General features: G+C 38.3%; 4 protein-coding genes across 5 annotated transcripts; 3 read left to right on the top strand and 1 right to left on the bottom strand.

Moving 5' to 3' along the window:
- Positions 1 to 8,838, top strand: UPL4 (ubiquitin-protein ligase 4). The gene is made up of 17 exons (XM_022289870.2): positions 1 to 247; positions 837 to 1,512; positions 1,650 to 1,760; positions 1,897 to 2,013; positions 2,104 to 2,262; positions 2,400 to 2,564; positions 3,089 to 3,235; positions 3,314 to 3,435; positions 3,520 to 4,660; positions 5,122 to 6,312; positions 6,392 to 6,622; positions 6,705 to 6,809; positions 7,794 to 7,874; positions 7,957 to 8,025; positions 8,112 to 8,240; positions 8,331 to 8,414; positions 8,528 to 8,838. Exons 2-17 carry the CDS (start codon positions 880 to 882, stop codon positions 8,591 to 8,593), a joined length of 4,551 nt encoding a protein of 1,516 aa, XP_022145562.1. The 5' UTR covers positions 1 to 247; positions 837 to 879; the 3' UTR covers positions 8,594 to 8,838.
- Positions 8,839 to 10,060: 1,222 nt separating this feature from the next.
- On the top strand, positions 10,061 to 12,739 carry HCF152 (Tetratricopeptide repeat (TPR)-like superfamily protein). Its single transcript, XM_022289908.2, has one exon. It carries the CDS (start codon positions 10,219 to 10,221, stop codon positions 12,430 to 12,432), a length of 2,214 nt encoding a protein of 737 aa, XP_022145600.2. The 5' UTR covers positions 10,061 to 10,218; the 3' UTR covers positions 12,433 to 12,739.
- A 30-nt stretch (positions 12,740 to 12,769) lies between these two features.
- On the bottom strand, positions 12,770 to 19,101 carry MCM8 (minichromosome maintenance 8). 2 transcript variants are annotated; one of them, XM_088124080.1, is made up of 17 exons: positions 18,871 to 19,101; positions 18,260 to 18,403; positions 18,054 to 18,171; positions 17,746 to 17,968; positions 17,418 to 17,581; positions 16,620 to 16,883; positions 16,439 to 16,534; positions 16,182 to 16,334; positions 15,577 to 15,647; positions 15,380 to 15,498; positions 14,902 to 15,031; positions 14,401 to 14,452; positions 14,134 to 14,320; positions 13,849 to 14,023; positions 13,309 to 13,479; positions 13,112 to 13,225; positions 12,770 to 13,031 (listed from the first exon to the last, which is right to left on the bottom strand). In XM_088124080.1, exons 1-17 carry the CDS (start codon positions 19,024 to 19,026, stop codon positions 12,984 to 12,986), a joined length of 2,385 nt encoding a protein of 794 aa, XP_087980206.1. In that variant the 5' UTR covers positions 19,027 to 19,101; the 3' UTR covers positions 12,770 to 12,983. The 2 variants fall into 2 exon arrangements, with proteins under 2 accessions (XP_087980206.1, XP_022145599.1); XM_022289907.2 differs by having other exon boundaries at positions 18,054 to 18,168; positions 18,871 to 19,100.
- A 683-nt stretch (positions 19,102 to 19,784) lies between these two features.
- LOC111015004 (PWWP domain-containing protein 5) lies at positions 19,785 to 23,412 on the top strand. Its single transcript, XM_022289901.2, is given in 3 exon segments — positions 19,785 to 22,221; positions 22,396 to 23,028; positions 23,030 to 23,412. Coding segments are annotated over 3 exon segments (2,961 nt in total). The 5' UTR covers positions 19,785 to 20,022; the 3' UTR covers positions 23,159 to 23,412.
- The last annotated feature ends 536 nt before the right edge of the window (positions 23,413 to 23,948 follow it).

Here is a 23,948-nt window from a genome sequence, read left to right as displayed (position 1 = left end):
CACAGTCATTCATATATATCTTTAAGCTCTGGCGTTCTCTCTCGGTCTGTTTTTTCATCATCATCAACGTCAAAGAGCTTCATAATTTCGATCACCGATTAAAGAGGAAACAAAAATCATCCGCCGTGGGAGTTGCTTTCCGGCGTAGACGGAGCAGTTTTTGCCCTCGAAAAATCTCGTGTGTATATACATACTTTTTTCCTTATCGTGCTTGGAAATTCGCGAGTCTTCGTCTTGCAACGCTAAGGTACTTGGAAATATGGGATAGTTTTTTCTGCTCTGATCGTAAATCCATGTTTACATTCGTGATTTTTTATCTCGTTTTTCATCGCATTCGCTTTGCTTTCGCCTTCTTTAGCTGTTGTAAGTCGACTGATTACGAGCTTACTGGAGAAACTTAGTTATGTATTTTGAGATTGTGAAGTATAGATGATATACAAATTTTAGTTGTCAATGGTGGTTAAATCCGTGAAGTCTTCGGGTTCTGTGTTAGTCTTGGAGCAGTAGTGGCCTGTTTATTTTTGTTCAAATTGATTGTATATAATTTATTTTCTGTTTAGCTCTCAATGTTTGAGACAGACAATTCTCGTCGAATGTTTCCGTACCTATTTGATTATTATATGAGTTCGAGGGTTTCATCTCCGGAAGTTTTTCGTATTGAAGTGGAATTGCTAGTGTTGAGCCAGAATACCTTTATTTATTTATTTATTTATTTGTCGTTTATTTAATTATTTTCTTGCTGTGTAGTTTTGGTTCTGATGATTAGCTGTATGAAAATTATTGAAGCATAAAAAGTTCGTCAATCTTATGCAAAGTTGGATCTCTTAATTGTATAGGAGGGTTTTGTGTTAAATCTCCATCAAAGCTGATAAATGATAAATGGGAAATCGTGGCCAAAAGCGTACTGAAATGGTGGATGGTTTACCGGCTGATAAACGGGCATGCAGTTCATTGGAATTCAGACCAAGTTCATCTAGTTCGTCTATGAAAATGCATGTGACATCCACAAATTCAAGTCCTGGCATCCATGACAATGATATGGACACTTCATCATCTGCTTCTGCTTCTAGCCGCTCAGAGGGAGAACATGAAAAGGATTCGGCCTATGGGTCTTGTGATTCTGATGATGCAGAGCAAAAACATAGTGATCTTCGGAATTATCACAGGCAAAGATCATCTAGCGATCATGGACGATTTAAAAGGATTTTGTCAAGCTTGGGTGAAGAATCTGAGCCATCTGCACAATTAGCATTGCTAACGGAGCTATGTGAGGTTTTATCATTCTGTACGGAGAATTCACTTTCGAGCATGACATCAGATTCGTTATCTATAATCCTTGTAAAGCTGGTGAAACTTGATAGTAACCCGGAGATAATGCTATTGGCTATAAGGGCGTTAACTTATTTATGTGACGTTTACCCTAGATCATCTAGTTTTCTAGTTCGCCATGATGGAGTTCCTGCCCTCTGTCAGAGGCTAGCAGCTATTGAGTACATGGACGTTGCTGAACAGGTGATATAATCATGCTCACTTGTGTTAATTTTAGTCAATTTATCAAATTAGTTTATTCTTGATATTATAGTTGATGGCTCATCTTTGGAGTGCGGATATCTTTGTTATATTTTGAAGACACCTCTGTTTCGATGCAGTGTTTGCAAGCATTGGAGAAAATATCACGGGAACAACCCGTTGCATGCTTAGAGGGTGGTGCGGTTATGGCTGTTTTAAATTATATTGAATTCTTTTCTACTAGCATACAAGTAAGTCGTTTACCTTTTTGGATGCTAATCTTAACGTGACAAATTGATTGAATTCATGTTCTTACTATCTTGTTCCCACCAAATTGTATGGTCAAAATATTGAAAAATTTTAATTTGTAAATGTGGTTCGAATCAGAGGATTGCTCTTCGCACTGTGGTGAATGTCTGCAAAAAACTTCCTTCTGAGTGTCCACCTACTTTGATCGATGCTGTTCCTATACTATGTAATCTCCTTCAGTATGAGGATCGGCAGGTTCGAATAACTAGAATTGAATGCTTTATATTGCCTTATTTTATTTTGTTTTTTTTAATAAATCTTCTCCTTATTATAATCACATTTCAGCTGGTGGAGAATGTGGCTCTATGCATGATTAAAATAGCTGAGTGTGTCAATCAATCCTGCGAGCTTCTGGATGAGCTCTGTCAGCATGGGCTGATTCAACAAGCCATTCACCTTATAAATTTGAATAGCCGAACTACTTTGTCCCAGACCATTTACAATGTTAGTAGGGAATCATACAAGTAACGGTTTAGTACAGTTTGTGTTTTATTTTAAGAAAATATGGATAAACATCTCCCTGTAGTCTCTATCAACATCTTGCAGGCATAATGGTGAATGACCATCAATTCTTTTTGCAGGATTTGCTTGGAGTACTTGTCAAATTATCTTCAGGATCAATTGTTGCTTTCAAAACCCTTTATGAGCTAAACATTAGCAACACTTTGAAGGACATATTATCTGCTTACAATCTCTCGCATGGAATTTCTTCTTCATGTGCAGTAGTTGATGGGCAGCGGAACCAGGTATCGTCTATCAGCATATACTATTTTTTATTCCACGGGAAGACTCTGACTGCATGGTGTAATAATCTTTTTGAAAAAAGAAAGTTCTAGGAAACTATTTTTGTTTCCTAGAAAAATATTGTGTAAAACACTTCAAATCATATAAGCCTTTGATATGAATCAATAACTTCAATTCTCTAATAACTTATCTTCCAAATCTCAAGTCATGGGTTCAAATTGAATTATTGAAGGCATGTGCAGTGCAATACAAAACTAAATTCAAGATGATCGGCTAAAGATTATTATATCATCTCCACCTTCAAACCTCCAGTTTGTCAGGCTTGTGCTTGGTAGCCTGAGCTAGGATAATTACTTAGTATTTTTGCATAAAGTGATAGTACAATAGCTTATAGTTGGCCTGAATCAGGTCTATAATTTCAAAGTCTTTCTGTAGTTGTTTCTTTACTCCAGGTTTGTTAGTCCGATTTTGTGATTTTTATTTTTATTTTTTTATGGGGGTTTATTGAGGTTGGTTTTTTCCCCAGGTGTGTGAAGTCCTGAAATTGCTTAACGAGCTTCTCCCTACGAGAGATGCAAATGCAGAACAACCGTCTGAAAAAGTATCTTATTTAGACAGTAATCCTAAGCAACTGCAGAAGTTTGGCTTGGATATACTTCCTTTGCTAGTTCAGGTGGTTATTATGATTAGCCAAAAAATAAATTTCCTGCCCTTCCCCATCCTCAATAACACCTCATTTGTCCTTCTGCAGGTGGTTAGTTCTGGTGCGAACTTGTATGTTTGTTGCAGCTGCCTAACTATTATCTACAAGTTTTCCTGTTTGAGTGAATCTGACATGCTTGTTGAGTTGCTTCAGAATGCCAACATTTCTAGGTAAATAATGCCTTATTTTCTTTTTGATGGTATTTTCTAATTGCCTTCAGAAAATGTCATGATCTTTTCTGTCAAATATGTCAGTTTCCTCGCTGGAGTGTTTACTCGAAAAGACCATCATGTGCTGATATTAGCTTTAAAGATCACTGAGATTATCCTGCAGAAGCTCTCTATTACATTTTTGAAATCATTCGTTAAGGAGGGTGTCTATTTTGCAATTGATGCACTAATAACTCCGGAAAAGTATAAACAGTTGATTTTCCCAGTGTATACTGGTGTCCAACCATCATTTGGTTCATGTCAGAAGTCTTCAAGAGATAATACGAGGTGCCTATGCTATGCATTTTCAAGTGGTTGTTTCTCCTCAGCTACAGAAACAGGCAGCTGCAAGCTTGACATGGATTCTGTATATAATCTTGCAAGGCACATAAGAACCAATTATTTTGCTGAAGAATTATGCGACACTGATAAAGGGTTGACTGATATTCTTCAGAATCTTCGAACTCTTTCTGGTTCCTTAGATGATCTACTGAACTTGTCCTTAATCAAGGACACTCCAGCTCAGAATGAAGACAAATTTTATGCTCTATTGGTTGAGATTATGTCAAAGCTTAAAAGTGGCGAGCCCATATCGACCTTTGAATTTATTGAAAGTGGAATTGTCAAGTCATTTATAAATTACTTAACTAATGGGCAGTATCTGAGGGAAAAGGGAGATCCGCAAACTATATCTAGACAATTCTCAATTATGGAAAGAAGATTTGAGGTTTTTGCAAGGCTACTCTTATCCAGTTCAGACCTTCCTTCTACAAACTTGCCACTTTTGGTATTGATAAGGAAATTACAAATCTCACTGTCATCTCTAGAAAACTTTCCTGTTATTTCTAGCCAGGGATTCAAACACAGGAACTATTTTGCTGTGGTCCCAAATGGACGGTGCATACCACATCCTTGTGTGAAAGTTCGGTTTGTGAGAGGAGACGGGGAAACAGACCTCTGTGACTATTCTGGGGATGTCCTGACTGTTGACCCCTTTTCTATGTTGAATGCCATTGAAGGGTTTCTATGGCCCAAAGTTAGCTCAAAAAGAGCTGAGCAGTCCTCTGAAGCAGATAGCCTGAGGGACCATCAAATCAAAATGCTATCAAATGTATGTTCTAGTTTGGGTGTTAACCCAAGACTAGTGGTGTCTGACAGCATGTCCACAGATTTACCTGAAATTCAGGTCTCTTCCTGTTTCCTTTTTGAAATATTGATAATGTTGGGAAAGTAATGAACTATTATAAATTGTATCATACATGAAGTAGGGTGATTATTAGTGTGATTTGCTATGCATCATGGAGGTTTGTTCTCTTTAACGATTTTATAATTCAGGCAAATAAGGGTAACATATCTCGGGATCTATTTGGTTTGAGTTCAGTAATTTTGAGTGAAAAAACACGATTAGATGAAACTTGTATTGTAAGTTTATCTTTTCAATAAGCACATATGTGAAATTGTGTTATAAAATGGATCAGTTCAGTAATAGTATGGTTTTGTGCATGATATTCTCGTATAATTGGTTACCTCACTTTTATTACATTGTTCTTTTGAGTGTCTGCTTAATCCCGGTTAAGAGCTTGATCCTATTATGGATTTTAATAATGTATGCATTTCTAAAATTTAGTCAACCTTGTTATGGTTCAGGGATTTGCAGAAGTCAGCACTGATGTGAAATCACAGTGTTCTTCATCCTGCAGCAAGAAAGACATGAAGCCCAAATTGTTACTTTTTCTTGAGGGGAAGCAGCTGGAGCCCACCTTTACACTTTATCAGGCAATTCTCCAACAACACATCAAAGAAGATGAAACCATTTCTGGTACAAGAGTATGGAGTCAAGTATATACAATAACATATAAAAGTGCTGGAGAAGTAGAGGACCACAGTTCAAATAAATGCTTTTCTGCATCAGACAAGGCTGCAACGTTGCAGTTTTCTTCATTTTTCTATGGCATTCTAAACTGTGTGCTGCCTTCTGACTTGGCAAAAGAAATTCCTGCTTATGATGTTTTATTTCTTCTAAGGAGCTTAGAGGGCATGAACAAAATGGCATTTCACATTATGTCACATGAAAGGATTCGTGCTTTTGCAGAAGGGCGAATTAAAACCTTGGACAATATAAAGCTATCAGTTCCTTCAGTGTCGCAGAATGAATTTGTAAACAGCAAACTGACTGAAAAACTTGAACAACAGATGAAGGACTTTTCTGCTGTATCCATCGGTGGTATGCCTTTATGGTGTAAGGAACTTATGGATTCATGCCCTTTCTTATTTAGTTTTGAGGCAAGACGCAAGTACTTTCGGATAGTAGCATTTGGCATGCAGCAACACCAGCCATATGTAAGATCATATAGTGACTTGGGGACCTCGAACGACTTACGATCAAGTTCTGGTGGCTTGCCTCGTAAGAAGATATTAGTTCACCGCAACCAAATTTTGGATTCTGCTGCCAAAATGATGGATCAGTATGCACATCAGAAGGTACTCCTTGAAGTGGAATACGATGAAGAAGTTGGCACTGGACTTGGTCCAACATTGGAATTCTATACTCTTGTCAGTCGTGAGTTTCAAAAGTATGGCCTTGGAATGTGGAGAGGGGATCATAATGCATTTGTGTCCAGAAAGAGCCTGAACATCGAGGATAGGGAAACTATTGAATCTCCATTTGGAATTTTCCCCCGCCCATGGCCATCAACTCTGGATACTGATGAGCAACATTATATCGAAGTAATTAAAAAATTTGTACTCATGGGACAAATTGTGGCAAAGGCCATTCAAGATGGAAGGGTTATGGATATCTACTTCTCCAAAGCCTTCTATAAACTTATACTTGGGCAGGTACCTACATGAAAATTTTTTCAAGTGCTTCCTCATCTTTTGTGCATTTCATTATTTGATTTCTTATTTATTCTTGTAGGAGGTCAGTATATATGATATCCAATCATTTGATCCAGAGCTTGGAACCACTCTGCTGGAGTTTCAAGCTCTAGTCAACAGAAGTAAACTATTGGAATCTTCCTATGGAGAAAACTCGCCGTCAAAACTTGAGTTTTGTTATCATAATACCAAAATTGAGGATCTTTGCCTTGATTTTACTCTTCCTGGTTATCCTGATTATCTCCTGATTTCTTCTCATGATCATTCAATGGTAATACCAATTTTCACTATGATTATGGTTTTGTAAGGATGCAATAAATTAAAATGCAAAATATGCCCAACTTTTTCCCCAGGTAAACACAAAAAATTTGGAGGATTATGTCTCTCTTGTTGTAGATGCTACATTAAGTTCTGGAATCTCAAGACAAATAGAGGCATTTAAATCTGGATTTAATCAGGTTAGCTTCACTATTGGCCCCTCTTACTAAAAATTGTACTTCCCATATTTACTTGGTTGTCCTAGTTATTCCTTGTAGAATGAAAACAATCCTTGGGAATTTAGTTTATGTTGCATGGGTAGAGAGTTGATGGAATTCCGTTTACATTTTGATACAGCTTCTCTAATTAAGTCCATCATTTTCAATTGGATGGTATACTGATGTTTTATGAATCATTATCGATATCTTTAGTAAATTAACTATCAAGTGATTTGGTGCCTAGTGTAACAATAGGGATATTGTATACTTTGGTTTACGTGCAGATATAGGTTCAATTATCTCATTCAAATTTTAAGGGTAGAACCGGGAAATCTCTGGTTCCAATCTCCTGGACATGTAAATATCAGTGCAACTTTGAGAGTTTATGAATTATGGTATAGACACGGTATAAAGAATGGATTAACTGTAATCTTAGAATGCAAGAAGACTTGGAACCAAAGTCATTGAAAAACTTTGTCGTCCTTACAAAGAGACACTCTACAATTTAGTTAGTTTAAAGAACAATTATAATTACCATATTTGTAGAGAAAGAAACAGTAGAGTTTTTGAAGGGATTTCTTCTAATATGGACTCTTTTACGGACGGTGTACAGCTTACGACATTTGTATGGTGCCTTAAACACGAACTTTTTTTTGTAATTATAGTTTATCTTCGATCTTTCAAAATTGAAAGGTGTTAACTTACTGGGAGGAGTCTTCTCATCTCTTTCCCTTGGGCTGTTTTGTTAGGCTGTTTTAATAGTATATTTGTCCCTTATTAAAAATATATATAATTACCATATAGAATTTATATTTTTCTGTTTTCCTCAACATCTACTCGTCTACTCACTTCTATTGGTTTCTAAATCCTAAGATGATTGTTTGTTTGTTTATTTTTCTCTCTTTCAGAGTTACCACATATTTTACATTCACGATCTTAAATTTTAAATCTCTTATGTAACCTCAGGTTTTCCCCATAGAACATCTTCAAGTTTTTACTGCAGAAGAATTAGAGCGTTTAATATGTGGAGAACAGGACTCTTGGGCTGTACGTATATCGGTTAATTAGTTTATTTACCTTTCAAGTTATTATCGATTCTAATTTCGTTCTTCGTAATCTTTTGGTGCAGTTGAATGAGCTCCTTGACAATATGAAGTTTGACCATGGCTATACGTCCAGTAGCCCCTCCATTATTGATGTTAGTTTCTAAAATGATCCCTATCTATTGTTTTGTTAAAAAAATGTAATAGATTAGCAAGATTCTCACCCATTTTTGAATTCTAGCTGCTTGGAATTATTGAAGAGTTCAACAATGAACAGCGACGAGCATTTCTACAGTTCGTGACCGGGGCACCAAGGCTTCCTCCCGGGGGCTTTGCATCTCTCAATCCGAAGTTGACCATAGTCCGAAAGGTTTTTACTTTTCATTATCAACAAATTCTCCTCAAGTATTTCATTCAATTTAACCTTATTCCTCATCCTTTCTGGATATTTTTTACACAGCACTCCAGCAATCTGGTTGATGCTGATTTACCAAGTGTGATGACCTGTGCAAACTATCTCAAGTTGCCACCTTACTCCTCAAAGGTGAAAAGACTTTTCTAACCTTTCTAGTAAACCATTGGTTTTAACTTTCATTTACATTGGATCAAAAGGGTCACTCCAAATTCACACACTCTCTCTCTCTTCCTCTTGTTCAGGAGATCATGAAAGAGAAGCTCGTATATGCCATAACAGAAGGGCAAGGCTCGTTTCATCTTTCATAGCCTCAAATTTGTGTCTATCTGTAAAAAGTGGAATTGGTAAATGGTAATTATAAGAGTAGTAATAGCTGGTGTGTAGATAAAAGGATGAAAATGGATGGAGAGGGAGCAGATTATGGTTCTTCTTCTAAATCTGGTGGGTAAGTTTTTAATGTACATAACTGGTGGTGTACATAGAATGGAAAAAGGTTGTACAGGAAATGGAGGGTTTTAGATTTATTGGCATGGACTCCCATTTTACTTTTAAACCCATGCTCACATTGTACATATTTTCATAGTAAATTAACTCGTCTGCTCTTTTTTTTTTTTGGGGGTACGTGTCGGGTGGAGTGGAAATTTATTCAATTCTCTGATCAAAACCATGCATGTTCAGAAAAAAGAATAGTAGGGGCATTAAAGGCATGTTTTTTTCTTTATTTTTTTAGTATGACAAATTTGGGAAGAGAGATAGAACTCCTAATCTTGTAGGAAATACTAAGGTGTTTTAATTGCTGAACTATGTTCATGTTTACATATGTTTAATTTTATGTTAAAGTTTTCAAATAAAAAGACTAAGGAAGCAAAATCCTTGTCTTTGGTGGACATAGAAAGATTTTTGTTTTTGAAATAAATAATAAAGAATTTAATTTGTACTTTTTGGATATAAATGGAGGAAGCTCTTTGAAGTGAGAAGAGAGTGGATAGTATAAACTATCTGATACTCGAGAGTGTGTTTTTAAACTTTGCAGGGTAAAAAAGTGCTTTTATTATTATTATTATTATTTTTTTTGAAAGTGTTTGGTAAAAAATAAAAAGTACGTTTGTAATGGCTTACAATCCTTTTTTAAATAATGATTTTGAAGTGCATTATTTAAAAGGTGATTTTAAATAATTAATTGAAAATCACTTTAAATTCACTTTGTGATTTGTAAATAATTTTTAAACTAGCATAACTAAACAAACCTATGAATGATTAGCATCACTTTTAAGAAAATGTAAAAAATACATAAATTTTAATTAAAACTAGTTTATAGAAAGTGCTTTAATAAAAAAAATATATTTTAGAAGTGATTATGAATTAAAAATTAATTCTATCAAAATATCTTATGAATGATTATTCTTGTACTATTTTTCTCGGTAACAATAAATACTATATTTTACCTTTGAAGACCATTTCTCTGTTAATACTAACAGATTTTTTTTTTTATGTGTGATTTTGAAAATTGAAGATAAATTGTAAAATTTCTCTCTTCATATGGATGCTGTCCTGATGATCAATTAGCTGTTAAAGTATCTCAATCTCTTTTGGCACATTGAATATTTGATTTTAGATAAAGTAATAATGAAAAAGCAACATAAAGGAAACAAAAATTAAAAAACAAGATCGAGGTTGTTTTCTTCAAATAGTTTTTTATTAGATATTTTATTCTAAAAGAAAAAAAAAACTTTGAAAATAATACATCAACAAAAAGAAAATTCTCAAACTACAGACATGAGGACAACACGCGCTCAACGTAGTGCGTCCAAATTCCACCCAACAAAAATCCACTCATCTCCGCTCCTCTCCTATTATCCCTTCTCCTCTATCCTCATGGACCAGCCATGAACTCCTCGCCGCCGCCGCCGCAACCACCACCACAACCGTTCCCATGCTCCTCTTCACCATCAGCTTTAACTCGCACCTCCCTTTAACCCACTCTGTCCCTCCTCTTGGTTCCTCTCCTCCTCCACTCTTCGCCACCGCCGCCGCCACCGCTGCCGCCGCCGTCCGGCCTGTCCTGGTGCAGAGCACTGCCCGCCAAACCAATTCCACCGACGTCTCTGTATTGGCCGATTCAGCGTCCAATTCCTTAGAACAGAGGTTGTTATCACTGCTACGCCAGAGGAAAACCGAGGAGGCGTGGATAACATACACACAGTGCCCTCATCTACCAAGCCCCACTTGCCTCAGCCGTTTAGTTTCTCAACTCTCTTACCAAAACACTCATTCCAGCCTCACTCGCGCTCAGTCCATCCTCACGCGCCTCCGCCATGGCAACCAGCTCCACCGCCTCGACGCCAATTCCCTTGGCCTCCTCGCCGTCGCCGCCGCCAAGGCTGGACACACGCCCTATGCCACTTCAGTCATTAAGTCCATGCTTCGCTCTGGTTACCTTCCCCACGTAAAGGCGTGGAGCGCCGTCGTGAGCCGCCTTGCCGCCTCCCCAGATGATGGCCCTGCCGATGCAATCAGGCTGTTCAGTTCAGTGACCCGGCATCTCCGGCGGTTCACAGACCCTGAAATAACGGCCGACTCGCGGCCGGACACGGCTGCCTATAATGGCGTGCTTAATGCCTGTGCTAACATGGGTGGCTATGACAAGTTTCTGCAGTTGTTTGAGGAAATGAGGGAATTTCGTGTTGAGCCTGATGTTTTGACTTACAATGTCATGATCAAGCTGTGTGCTAGAGCTAATAGGAAGGATCTAATTGTGTATGTCTTGGAGATGATTCTTGCAAAGGATATTCCTATGTGTATGACGACTTTGAACTCGGTCGTGGCGGCTTATGTCGGGTTTGGAGATTTGGAAACAGCTGAGAAGGTAGTTCAAGCAATGAGGGAAGGGAAAAGAGATCTTTGCAGGATCCTCAGGGATGGTAATTTGGATGAGATCGAGGATATGGAAGATTTGGAAGAAGATGAAGACGAGGTATTCAAGAAGTTGCTTCCTAATTTGAATGAAGAAAGTGATTCGGAGCCACCATTGTTACCAAAAGCCTATTCTCCTAACTCGAGAATTTACACAACTCTGATGAAAGGGTATATGAATGAGGGTCGAGTAGCTGACACGATGCGCATGCTCGAGGCGATGAGACACCAGGATGATAGATCCAGTCATCCTGACCATGTATCATACACGACTGTGGTTTCAGCTCTAGTAAAGACAGGGTCAATGGACCGAGCCCGCCAAGTGCTAGCTGAAATGACAAGAATTGGGTGTCCTGCAAATCGTATTACCTACAATATTCTCCTAAAGGGTTATTGCAGGTTGCTTCAGATGGACAAGGCCAAGGAGCTGCTTAAGGAGATGGTTGATGGGGCAGGTATTGAACCTGATGTGGTTTCTTATAACATATTGATTGATGGATGCATACTGGTCGACGATAGTGCAGGAGCTCTTGCCTTCTTTAATGAGATGCGGTCGAAAGGAATAGCACCCACCAAGGTTAGTTACACCACTCTGATGAAAGCTTTTGCTCAGTCAGGTCAGCCAAAGCTGGCGAGGAAAGTATTTGATGAAATGCTGAATGATCCTAGGGTGAAAGCTGATATAGTAGCCTGGAATATGTTGATTGAAGGGTATTGTAGACTAGGATTGATAGAAGAAGCAAAGCAATTAGTTCAGAAAATGAAAGAGAGTGGATTTTTCCCAGATGTTTCTACATATGGAAGTCTTGCCAATGGAATTTCTTTAGCTAGAAAACCAGGTGAAGCCCTTCTGCTATGGAATGAAGTAAAGGAGAGATGTGCAGTGAAGGGAGGAAACAAGCCTGATTCTTCGTCTCCCCCTCCCTTGAAACCAGATGAAGGACTGTTGGATACTCTGGCTGATATATGTGTCCGGGCTGCTTTTTTTAGGAAGGCTTTAGAAATTGTGGCTTGCATGGAAGAGAATGGGATACCACCCAATAAGACAAAGTACAGTAGAATTTATGTTGAAATGCATTCTAGGATGTTTACTAGTAAACATGCATCAAAGGCCAGACAGGACAGAAGGATTGAGAGGAAGAGAGCAGCAGAGGCTTTCAAGTTTTGGTTGGGTTTGCCCAATTCTTATTATGGGAGTGAGTGGAGATTGGATCCCTTAGATCGTGATGATTAAGGTTTCAGATCATTTCAACTGATGGTCGGTCATTCACTGTCTTCTACCTCAACTATTCAGTAGGTCACTACAATACATTGTCAAGGACTCCAATAGAAAATAATGGGAAAAAGTAAAGACGAAAAACTCAAAATTTTTATAGTGCATATGTGATTTTGTAGAAGTTTTCTGAGGGAAGATAATACATTGGGCTACATAGTGCCAAAAAAAAGTGCTTATATGTATATGTTACCTGTGCGTGTCTAAACTAGTTTGTTACACTTGGTGACCATCCTAATTTGGCTATATGACCTGAAAGTTATTTGAATTTACAATTTATCTCAAGGGAACAAAACAATGTCCGAACTGTAAAGCTATAATTAATTATCAAGCCAGACAGCATCCCTTTTGTACCATTTAAATATTTCGTTCATTGGAACGTACTATACAACTATTTCAGCATCAACCAAAAATACACGCTTTGTATAGTGGAAGAGCCACTTCTAGCCTAGAGATATTGCGAGAGGAAAATTAATGAGTTGAAAAAGATTGACCTCTCAATATCGCCAATTTTAACCCCTTGACCTTGATGATTGACTGGTGTAAGAGGAGGACAACACCTGTTTGGGAATGTATGGGTCAGTGCAAAGATTTGATAATGATTTGGTTATTTAACTGGTTTTACAGAATTATCCACTACCTGATATGTCTTTGGCCCCTTCTTAAGCAGATATCCAACACTGTTAAGATTTTCTATAAAGGTGTCAATATCAGGTACTCGTAGACCGATCCTATCAGCCAAGCTATATATTTCCTGCAGGACATCGAATATATGGATGGCTCAAAGCAGAAAGCAATTAGTTGTAACTGCGACAAAAATGTGTAGCTTTAGCTTACTGAGATTGAGAAAAAATCTTTCTGCTGCAACTCCGTTTGCTTGTTGAGTGCACTCAGAAATCGCTTGGCTTCTTTCTGTCGACTCATTCCCCCACTTCGACCAAAATCCAGGACCCCATGTTCATCTACGTACTTATCATAAAGGGATTCCTTCATTATTTCTACCACATCCTGCAAAGTAAATGACCCAGATATGAAATAAGCAGTTTAGCACTTAAAAACCAGTGCAAGGTAGTGAAACAGGGTTGTATTTCATAGGAATCGTATACAAATTTGTTTTTAAAAATTAAGCTACCTACCAACGATATTTATATTTTTAACTAATTAAATAAAAGAGGTTTTTGGATTTCTAACCTAACCACATGTTAGAAATTATAAAAAGTAGCACTTTTTTTCCACGGCCCTTTTCGTTTTTAAAAAATGTTCTTCAAAAGAGGAAAAACAAAAGAAAAGTTAGTAATAAACGAGCTTAATTTTTAAAAACAAAGCCATTTTCGAGTCGGAGAAATCAAAATTTGGGTACATAAGTCTATAACTAACCATGGCATCTTGTACTGTAATTTCTTCTCTAAGGTCTACCCGTGCTCGAGCTTCTGCCAGCCTCACCAGACTTTCCAGTTGCCTTGCTGTAATCGGTGTACCATCCCCTGATGTATTCTGGTCTCGTAGTCGCAAGTAAAATTTCTGCAAGATGTCTGCTGCTGGCTTTGACATTCTAATTCCAACAAGAGATGGGTTTGGATAGATTACGAGAAAAGAGGCTTGCACGGTTCGGAAGTAGAGATTTGCATCAAATAAAATGGTAGAGAGAGCATGAAAGTTTACCTGGGGAACACAAAGGTTCTTGCATAGGCTATATATTTTCGAAGAAGTTGGCCAGGTAATGGCACAAAATCGCCATCTTTCGCTCGGTCCAATCTCAGTCTTGAAACTAAAGACTCGCGTCTTGAACAAGCATCTCCGTTTCCAACATTCTCCATTGCTGCCTTCTTTGAAGCCAACGGGGATAGATCTGGTTCGAGAGAAACTCCTTCCTCAGTGGAAAATTGAGCGTAAAAAGAAAAAGGAATAGATATGAAATAAGACGGAAACCTTTACGTAGTCTTTTTGCTGCAGAGGCGCGTTCCCCATATCCAGCATGAAGCTGCAAAGAAATAGAATTCCATCAAATCCTACCAAGTTACAACATGTTACGAATTGGGCGAACTCGAACAATTTGTTGTTTGTTCAACAAATCTTATACATATTCACACTTGATATAGATGCCAAAATATGAGACATCCTTATTCCTTAATTTCTTCAAGTACATTGCTTCGTTTCCCTTGTATTCTTCTGTTCGAACGTCTTACTGGTATCAGAGCGGACGTATCATGAATTGTTTACTAACGTCTTTTCTTTCATGTCAAGCTAACAGTAAAGGTAACTTCATGATTGGAATGTTCTTTCACCCTCTCATGGAGCTGCCCAAGAGCACGTTCTCAGTAGTTCTAAGTTCCAACTAAATTAGACAGGGTAACAAGAGAGATTGCCGTAGCATAAAAAAAAAAAAAAAAAAAAAAAAAAAAAAAAAAAAGCAGCAGAAGTATAACTTACCGACATGATGTGCTCCGAGACTCTCTTATCCAGAAGTTCGTCCGGTTTATCCAGCAATATGAAAACTAAATCAAATCTCGAGAGAAGAGGGGCACTCATCTTCAAGTTCTCATTCACAGTTTTTGACCGGCTGCAAGTTTTATTTTTAGAATTAATAAATACCACCGGTATAAAAGAACAGTCACAATTTATAGTTAGATACCGTATTTTCCCTTTACCGTAATAGTTCCTATCATTACCATTCATTTGGACTGGACTAGAAGAACTGAATTATGGTTCCTTGGAAAAGGGGAACATAGAAATTTTCCTCTAGAAACAATACTCTATAAATAGAAAACGGGAAAATGTCGACTTCCTATTTTGAAGAAGGGCTATGAAAGAGACCCAATCATATAGATGTTTATTAGTCACGAAATCAAATAGCCAGTCACAAAAGCAAATGATTGAAACGAGTACATTTATGAACAACTAAATTTACTTGTAATGACCACCAACAGGGTTAGCTGCAGCTAAAACAGAAGTGCGTGCTGATAGACTTGCTACCAGTCCAGCTTTTGCAATAGATACACATTGTTGTTCCATGGCTTCCAGTAGGGCCTGCAATAATCTAACGTAAGAAAATATAGCCACGAAAAGTGAAGAGTTCAGGTGAAATGTAGGTATCAGTTCAAAAACCTGATGTTCTGCAGACATTTTATCAAACTCGTCTATACAGCATAATCCACCATCTGCAAGTACCATAGCCCCTGTGGAAAAAGTAAATTATCAATCAAGGGGAAACCAATATGTTTACTATCATGCGCTTGCAACGTAGAAGCATTTGAGCACCATTAAGTATCGGCTGAGATATAAGTTTTTAAGAATCGGATGAGTTTTCATAAAGAACGCACTCCAACCAGCGAAGTTCTATGTCATTATAGGCCATCGAAAATTTAGATCCAATGCCGTTCTACTGTAATCAACTTGTGAAATCTATACATGCAATCAACTTGTGAAATCTATACATGCAATAAGCCCTTGAAAGATTTGAGCTATGTTATAACTAGTATAGGAATAAGCATCTGCCAGTTCCCAAATGTAAGAACTTATTCAATACTGAGCAATCAAGAAATAAAAAAGGAACGCCTGAAATCTATGAAATACTTTCAAATTCATCAAAGCAGCCACTACAATTTGTTTCAAAGATAAAAACGAGAGGATCACGACAAGTATAATAAGTAATTCTTCAAATTTGAAAGATAGGAAATGTCGTGATAATTTTTGTAAAAGAAGACAGCTACCGGCCTCAAACGCATAGTCATTTGTCATGGAATCCTTCACAACAGCTACAGTTAGGCCCGCCTTGGTTGTTGCATTACCACAAACATAAATGCCACGTGGAGAAACAGCTGCAGCCGCTTGTAGTAACTGACTTTTGCCCAGTCCAGGATCACCTGAGAAATTGACAATGAAAAATCATCATTTATGTTTGTTCATTGATCACACCATTCTTTCCAAAACAACTGAGCATGGAAAGAGAACGAATATAGAAACATACCAACAACTATGACATGAATATCCCCTCTAACAGGAACTTTATTCTGATCTTTTGAATGCTTTCGTACACCACCAAATAGTGCTAGTGTTATTCCCGCTTTTCAGATATAAGTTGATTCACCAAATATAGTTAGTCAAAGAAATTGGTGGCAAGCAGCAATTCTGAATGTGTATAAAATTACCTTTAACAAGTTCATGTCCATAGATGGATGGACATATAGATTGAAGTATTTGACGGAAGACATCTGAACCATATTCCCCAGAGAATTTCACAATAAATTCCAAATCTCTTGGAGAGAATGAGAATAAATCAAGTAACTCGGTTGCTCTTGCATTAGAGTCAGAATCTTGAAACTCCTCAGGCGTAGATTGTGATTTAGAATTTTTTATTGAAACTGCCTCCAGATACAAATAGTAGAATCCTTGATTTTTGCTCTTCGATTTTCCTGAAAGTATATGAAAAGTTCGCACTTAGTAAATAATGATGGTTTAAAACCTACAACATAAACACCTGTTACATGTACCATAGAGTGCAATAAAACAAGTTAACAAATTTCATAATTCAGCAAAAAATTATACTATTTTTAGCCGTATAAATTCACATTATCAAAGGGCAGTAAGAGATATCGCACCACTTTCTGGTGTGTGATTTCAATCACTGAAAGTGATATGACGACAAATTATGGAATTGTAAAGAATTAATAGTTCCTGACTCCTTAAAGAGGAAAATTTGTTTCGAGAAAAACATCACCCAATACCCTGCAACTGTTGTACAAAAGGAAAAGTTGAAAACATACAAATCGAAAATTATTTTCTGCTTATACAACGAATCCCCAATGAATAAAATGTTGATTCGTGTACTTGCATTAGCAAGAGAAGTTTGTGACCTATGGACAAAAAAAGACACGACCTTCTATCAACTTGAACCATTCATGGGAAATATTGAAGTTAACTACACATAGCTTGGAAGAATCTTGTACCTCCTCCAATATCCATGTAATTATTAATTACTCTTATAATTCCAGTGACAGTGACAACATCTCCAGGTATGCATGCGTCAACAAGATCTTTACTGAGTTCACATTCTACAGTTCGAGGCACCCTGCCTTCTTCATGGTCATCAGATTTAGTAAGTTCTTGTAACCTTGAAAGATGTAAAAAGAACAGCTATTAATTCACAATAGTAGGAAAACTTATGCAGCCCAAGTGAAAAGAAAAAAAGGTCTAATTAAGAAAATGGAATTATTCCAAAGAGTAGGAAGCAAAACTAACAGTAAATTGAAGGTATATTTAGCGTTCAGAAGTTACCTTATTTTTTGAAAGTCGATTGCTTCAGCGGTAGATCGAACTGGATTGAACGTTTTGCTTTTACACCCATCCAACTCACAAAACGATGGGGGTGAAAACTTACCATCAGGAAAGATCCGTGTAATATTGCTTTTACACTTTGCACAATCGAAGCTCATTTGCACCACCAAAGGCTTGACAGTGCTAACTTTAACAACAGTACCACGCACTGATACAAGCTTGTCTGTGATGTCCCAAAATAGTATAGCCTACATCATTTCTTTAACAGTAAACTTCAGACTTGATAATAAATTTTTTGGTGAACTTACCAATATATGCTGCCTTTAAGTTCTTCAAAGCAAGCATAGATTCTGAATAGTTGTGCAACCGGATTAGAACTTTTGCGACATCTTCCAACTTGGGCGCCCAATTGGTCCTCATTACCTGCTTCAAAGACGAGTAAATCATCCTAACCTAGAAGTTATTTTATAGTAGACAAAAAGAGGATTTAATTCTTGTAATAATTAGTTTTTACCTGGTGAAGTGCCGCACTCATACATTTGAGAGCAACTTTAGGATTTTCCTCTAGCATTACATAAAATTCATGTTGATCGCAAATCTTCCGGAACTGTTGAAAGTCGATTGACAAAATAAAGATGCCGCGACCATCATCGATAGCCTGTTAAAATTTCGCATTATAAAAGCAAGATGGATATGTAACGAATCTAATCTACTTGTTACGATGTCTGCCATAACTTATCGGGTCCAGGTCTAAACTCAAACTTCGGTTCGTTTCAAGTATGGTTGCAGGAGATGCTGAGTGCCAGTAATTCCTAACTTGGAATTTCAAAAATCATTTCTTCCAACCTAGAAACGAGGAATTCCTAGACGCTATTATAATTTACGAGAAAAACTGATTGAGATATCCATGAAACAGATTTAAGAATCAGTAGGGGCAATCCATGTTGCAGAATCACCAACTACAAATCGCAGGCTAGAAGCGACCTAGCAGGAACAACCTACATCCAATTCTTCATACAAGATCAGACCTCGAACACGCAAAATCCCGCGCCACTGATTTCGTCAACTGAACTCACAGAAAATCAACAAACAATAAATGTGAACAAGAGATAGAATTACGATTACCTGAGAAGCGAGATGGCGGCCTGCCGGAGAAGAAAAGAAGAAAATGAGCTGAGAAATGAGCTTAAGCCATCCATTTTCGACAGTGAAGAGAGTTCGAGGGAAGTACAAATCCAAGGTATCTCCAGCTACATCGAAGTCCGAAAACGCCTGCTCCATGCCTATCTTATCTCCGTATGATCGCCTGACATTTTCATCTCAACAAAGTGTTCATCCAATTTTGGCGGGAAAGATAAACGACAGGAACGCGGCAGCGGTTTAGTTTAGAAGGTGGACCGAGCCGGCCCACCAGTCCAACCATGGGCTTATTAAGAGATCGAGCCGAAATGAGGCCCAGTTTCATGGACCACACATTAGGCCCATGATGGTTTTGTCAATAGGCTGGACCGGGCCGCACCACGTGTTAGGCCATATTGGAACTTAGTTGTGTCCCATGCCATGTTGATCCATGTTAAAAGCAAAAGGCCAAATTTCACAGGTTAGACGACTCCATTCCATTTATTATTTACCACGTCAGCAGTGTATGGATATATCTTTTTTATTTATTGTATAAATAAGATGAAGTGTGGTACTCCTGTAGTACTAGAAATTTTTTCGAATTTCACGGACTACGAGTTAGTTCCCAGTTCCTTTATGGTTCTATGTGGATCATGCTGGTCCATTTTAGGCCCAGTTTTACGTGGCACGTGTCAGGCCCATTTTTGGTTCATATTAAAATTGGCCCACGTTAGGCCATGTTGGTAAAGCAAAAGATACAGTTTCACGGGCCACATGTTGGGCCCATGTTTGTTTATCGATCTACCTGGCCCAGTAGGTCCTGTCAGGCCCAACGAAAGGCCCAGTTTTACGTGGCCGTGTGTTAGGCCCAGCCGGATTATCGTTCTACCTTGAACCAGGCCGGATTCGAGGTTTGGCATCTGAATTCGCACTCCATATTCATGGAGACGGCTGCTTCATTTCACGCTTTGGTCCGGTATCAGTGAGGAAGACGAAGACGACCCCTGAACCACGAAAATCAAAGTGCTATGCTAGAAGGCAGAAAAAGGGAAGAAATCTAGGTACCATTTCTTTGTTTGGTCTCGGCTGTCTGATTTCAATTCAACAAAGTTCTGTCATTTTTAGGGTTTAGAATTTTTTGTTTTTGGGTCTGTTTTGATGTCGGGGAACGGCGAACAAATCGACCTCAACTCTGACGTTGATCTCGGAGACCGAGAAATTGAAGCCGATGGGATTAGTCTTTCACATCCCGTTACCGACTCACTAATCGAGCAAAGAAATGTTGAGAGTTGTTCGAGGGAGCTTGGAAAGGACGAGGCCATTGATGTTCAAGAGAAAAACAGCTCTGGAGAAGGGCTGTGTAGGTCGGACGAGGATGAAGCTGATGTAAATGTGGGCTATGAAGCAGCAGATGGTGAATTTTTGGAGGGAAGATCTCCAGATAATGCTAAGGGAGTGGAAGTGGACGCTGGTGCGAGATCGGGTGAAGAGTCGTCTATAGCAATAAATGCTTTGTCAGAGGCGGAAATGGAATGTAGCGAGAGGAGACATATTTCAGAAAAAGTTGAAGATTTGTGCGGAGATGAGATCATTGCTGACGAAAAAGAGGTGGTGAATGCTGCTGGGACGTTAAAAACTTCACCAAGCGACGCTTTATTTTGTTGTGAAGCTAAAGGAGAGGCCGATTCTACAAGTGAGCATCATTCAATAATTTCCGTTGGTACTGAGCTTAATGTAGAGAGCCAGGAAGAGGGTGTTTTCAGGATCCAAGATGAGGAGGAGAAAGTTGCACAAAATGAAGAACTGGCTTTTGGTTCTGTTGATGTGAAATGCGATCAGATCGTGAAGGAGGACTGCGAATCTCACAGGTTACTTGACCATGGGGGTTGTGTTGATGTACTTATAAACATAAATCCTGAGGATCCATTTCTCCATATGGATATTGATGATTCAGGTTCTCGTCATGAGAATTTGGGATCCGATGATAGAATACAATTTACAGACAATCTCTCTCAAAAAGTCGAAATTTTGACGGAGAGCAAAGAATTATCACCTGAATTTGCTACAGATATTAGAACTACGCCATTACCAGACTGCTCAGAAAATCAGAGTGGAAAAGTTGGTGGTGGACAGACCATTGAAGATCCAGCCACTAGTTGTCATATTCTGAAGAAAGAGGCTTTAACAGATATAGATGAGGCAAATTTGTTTGATGTTTTTGTTGAAGTTGACCCACATGTTCTTATGGATGAAGAAGATGTATCTGATGACGTGAGTGCTGATTCAGCTGACTCAGTTGTGGATTTTAATGTGTATGATCTAGTATGGAGCAAAGTACCCAGCCATCCCTGGTGGCCCGGCCAGATATGTGATCCATCAGCTTCATCAAAAAAAGCCATGAAATATTTCAAATCAGGCAGATATCTTATAGCATTTTTTGGGGATCACACATTTGCATGGAAAGAAGCGTTAATGATAAAACCATTTTGGGAATATTTTCTGGAGTTACAGAAGCAGAGCAATTTGGAAAGCTTTCATCAGGCAATTGATTGTGCTCTGGAAGAGTTCTCCAGACGAGTTGAGTTCAGCCTTGCCTGCTCGTGTCTATCAGAAGAATTATATTCCGAACTCCGAACTCAAACACTTACTAATGCAGGAATCCGCAAGAAGTTCAGTAAAAGAGTTGGCGGGGACAGCTCTCTTACTGCGTCATCTTTTGATCCAATGAAGCTTGTTAACATTGTTAAAGAAGCAGCCTTATCACCTCATGGTGTGATCGACAAGTTAGAACTGGTTTGTGCACAGGCCCAGTTGTTGGCATTCAATAGGTGGAAGGGCTATTATGAACTGCCCAAGTTTGATAAATCCAATGTAGATTTCAACGATACAGAGCACGTTTTGGTTGGTGAAAATGATTATCGAAGTGAATTGATGGAAGATATAGCTATGGACACAAAGCATGATGAAGCTGCTGATGATGGGAAAGGAAATTTGAAAACTCAAGACAGCTCCAGTGGCAAGTGGAAGCACTATGGAGCTGCTGAAGATGGGAAAGGAAGTTTGTCGGGTTCGACGTCTAAGAAGCCCCACGGGATTTTAAACAAAAAACGTAGATCTGAAGATAATACTGGCAATGAATTGAATTTTCATGGTTCTTCCCACGACCCTGCCATTAACAATCCAATGGAGTCTGCTTATGAGTCTGGGAAGACTAAACAAACTTTCAGAATTGGAGATCGCATTCAAAAGGTTGCTTACAAACTGAACGAGTCTAGTCCGATATTGAAGCATGATGATGAAAGATCTCAAGAAACTGTAGCCAAGACGAAACGGAATAGAAAGCCGCCGCCCAATAAGGTACCAAATAGACCACTCTTGTGTACAGACCATCCTCTTAATGAGGTTTTATCACAGCTTTGTTTGGCTGCGATAAATCCCATGAAAGGATTTGGCTTCTTGAATATTATTGTTAATTTTTTCTCAGAATTTAGAAACTTTGTTTGCATGGACCTAACACATCCAGAGGCGCAGGAGACTTCGGAACTAGATTCCTGTGGTAAGGCCGGTAATAAATTGACGAAGACTAGGAAAAGAAGAAAGGTTTCGGCCGCCCCAACGGAAGCATCTGACTCTGAATTCATTAAAGACTCTTATTGGACTGATAGGTTAATTCAGGGCATTGCTGAAGATGAAGCATCTTTTGATAATCAAAATGAGACTGTAGAATGCCAAATTCAGATTCCAAGTGAAAGTGTAGTTCTTGTTGCTGTAGAGCATGATGCTGGGCTATTATGCCCTGGTGTGAATTCTACTAATCAAGAGCCTCCTGAACATGTTGAACTGGAATCAGAGAATTGTTTGGAGGATCCCTATCCCACAGCTCTGATTTTAACCTTTACAGACTTCGAATCCGTGCCTTCAGAAACAAATTTGAACAATATATGTAGAAAATATGGGCCTCTGTACGAGTCAAAAACCGAAGTATTGAAGAAAAGTAAACGCGCCAAGGTAGTTTTCAAACGTACTTCCGATGCCGAAACAGCTTTCAGCTGCACTGGGAAGTACAGCATTTTCGGACCCTCACTCGTTAGTTATCACCTCAAGTACTTGCCTCCGCCCAAGGTTTCTTCGCATTCGACAAAGAGGCGGCGCAGAAAAGAAGTGTAATCTTGAGAAGAAAACACTAATTGATGCCGAAAGATTCAGGTTTAGAAGTGCAGCTGCCCCCAACTCAAGGAAAAATGGTCTGTGCCACTTTAATTTGAGTGATATGTGTTTTCTCTTAATATTGTGATAGTTTGTTTAACTGGGTAGAATTAACTTGCAAATAAGTAGGACATGGCTTATACTTATTTTTGTAGTGTTAGTGGAGATAGTTGGAATTAGATTTTGTACATGGTAGTTTTTTCTGTTAGAAAGAGCATATTGGAGTGGGTGAAATTATGCCCGAAATTACTGCCTTTGCGGATTTTATCGGGCGTTAAATGTTGAACTACTGTACCGAATCTTGGATTGTTGGGCGTTAAATGTATTTTCTTGACCAAACAATTATTATTGTTTTTTTTCTTTTTTGGAATTCACAATGCATGTGAGGTAGAAATTTGATCTTTTTATTTTTTGGTCGAGCTTATAATGCAAGTTGAGCTATGGTTTAACTTTTTGTTCACCAGATTTCAAGTATGGTAATCAAAATATTTCCTCAAATAGATAAAAGGTAGATAAAGGTTTCACGGGTGGGTGAAGCGAAGGACAAAACGAGCAGAATCAATGTATGTGTTCAAGTTTTTGGGTACCATTCTTGTGGTCTGCACCGAAATAGTGCTTTACTAGTGAGTTCACCTTGATGCAATCATCTATCATTATAATTGGAATTACCTAATATTATAACCAACATTGACGAGAAGAGCCAAAGCTATGTGCCCTCCACCACCCAGTGGTCAGGCAGTTAGATGAAGGGGGAAATTTGATTTTTTTACCATCAAAGATGTTAATTTCTATCTTATATTTTCTATTTCATCAACTTGAAAACAGTCGGAAGTTTTTAGTAAATTTAATACAACTTGTCAAGTTTATTGAGAAGACTA

Source organism: Momordica charantia (assembly GCF_013281855.1).
Source record: "Momordica charantia cultivar OHB3-1 chromosome 5 unlocalized genomic scaffold, Mcharantia_2.0 BLBB01000005.1, whole genome shotgun sequence".
NCBI lineage: Eukaryota > Viridiplantae > Streptophyta > Magnoliopsida > Cucurbitales > Cucurbitaceae > Momordica > Momordica charantia.
Note: the sequence above shows the minus strand (reverse complement) of the source record. Positions and strands in the feature narration are given on the sequence as shown.

What these genes read in the sequence shown, in the direction of transcription:
- UPL4 (XM_022289870.2), top strand. Translation starts at nt 880, where the DNA reads ATGGGAAATCGTGGCCAAAAGCGTACTGAAATGGTGGATGGTTTACCG. An exon ending in ACATGGACGTTGCTGAACAG is followed by an intron (nt 1,513 to 1,649) that starts GTGATATAATCA and finishes GTTTCGATGCAG; the next exon opens with TGTTTGCAAGCATTGGAGAA. An exon ending in CAGAATGCCAACATTTCTAG is followed by an intron (nt 3,436 to 3,519) that starts GTAAATAATGCC and finishes CAAATATGTCAG; the next exon opens with TTTCCTCGCTGGAGTGTTTA.
- HCF152 (XM_022289908.2), top strand. Translation starts at nt 10,219, where the DNA reads ATGCTCCTCTTCACCATCAGCTTTAACTCGCACCTCCCTTTAACCCAC.
- MCM8 (XM_088124080.1), bottom strand. Translation starts at nt 19,026, where the DNA reads ATGGAGCAGGCGTTTTCGGACTTCGATGTAGCTGGAGATACCTTGGAT. An exon ending in TGAGTGCGGCACTTCACCAG is followed by an intron (nt 18,172 to 18,259) that starts GTAAAAACTAAT and finishes TCGTCTTTGAAG; the next exon opens with CAGGTAATGAGGACCAATTG. An exon ending in AGCAAAAAGACTACGTAAAG is followed by an intron (nt 14,321 to 14,400) that starts GTTTCCGTCTTA and finishes CTCTCGAACCAG; the next exon opens with ATCTATCCCCGTTGGCTTCA.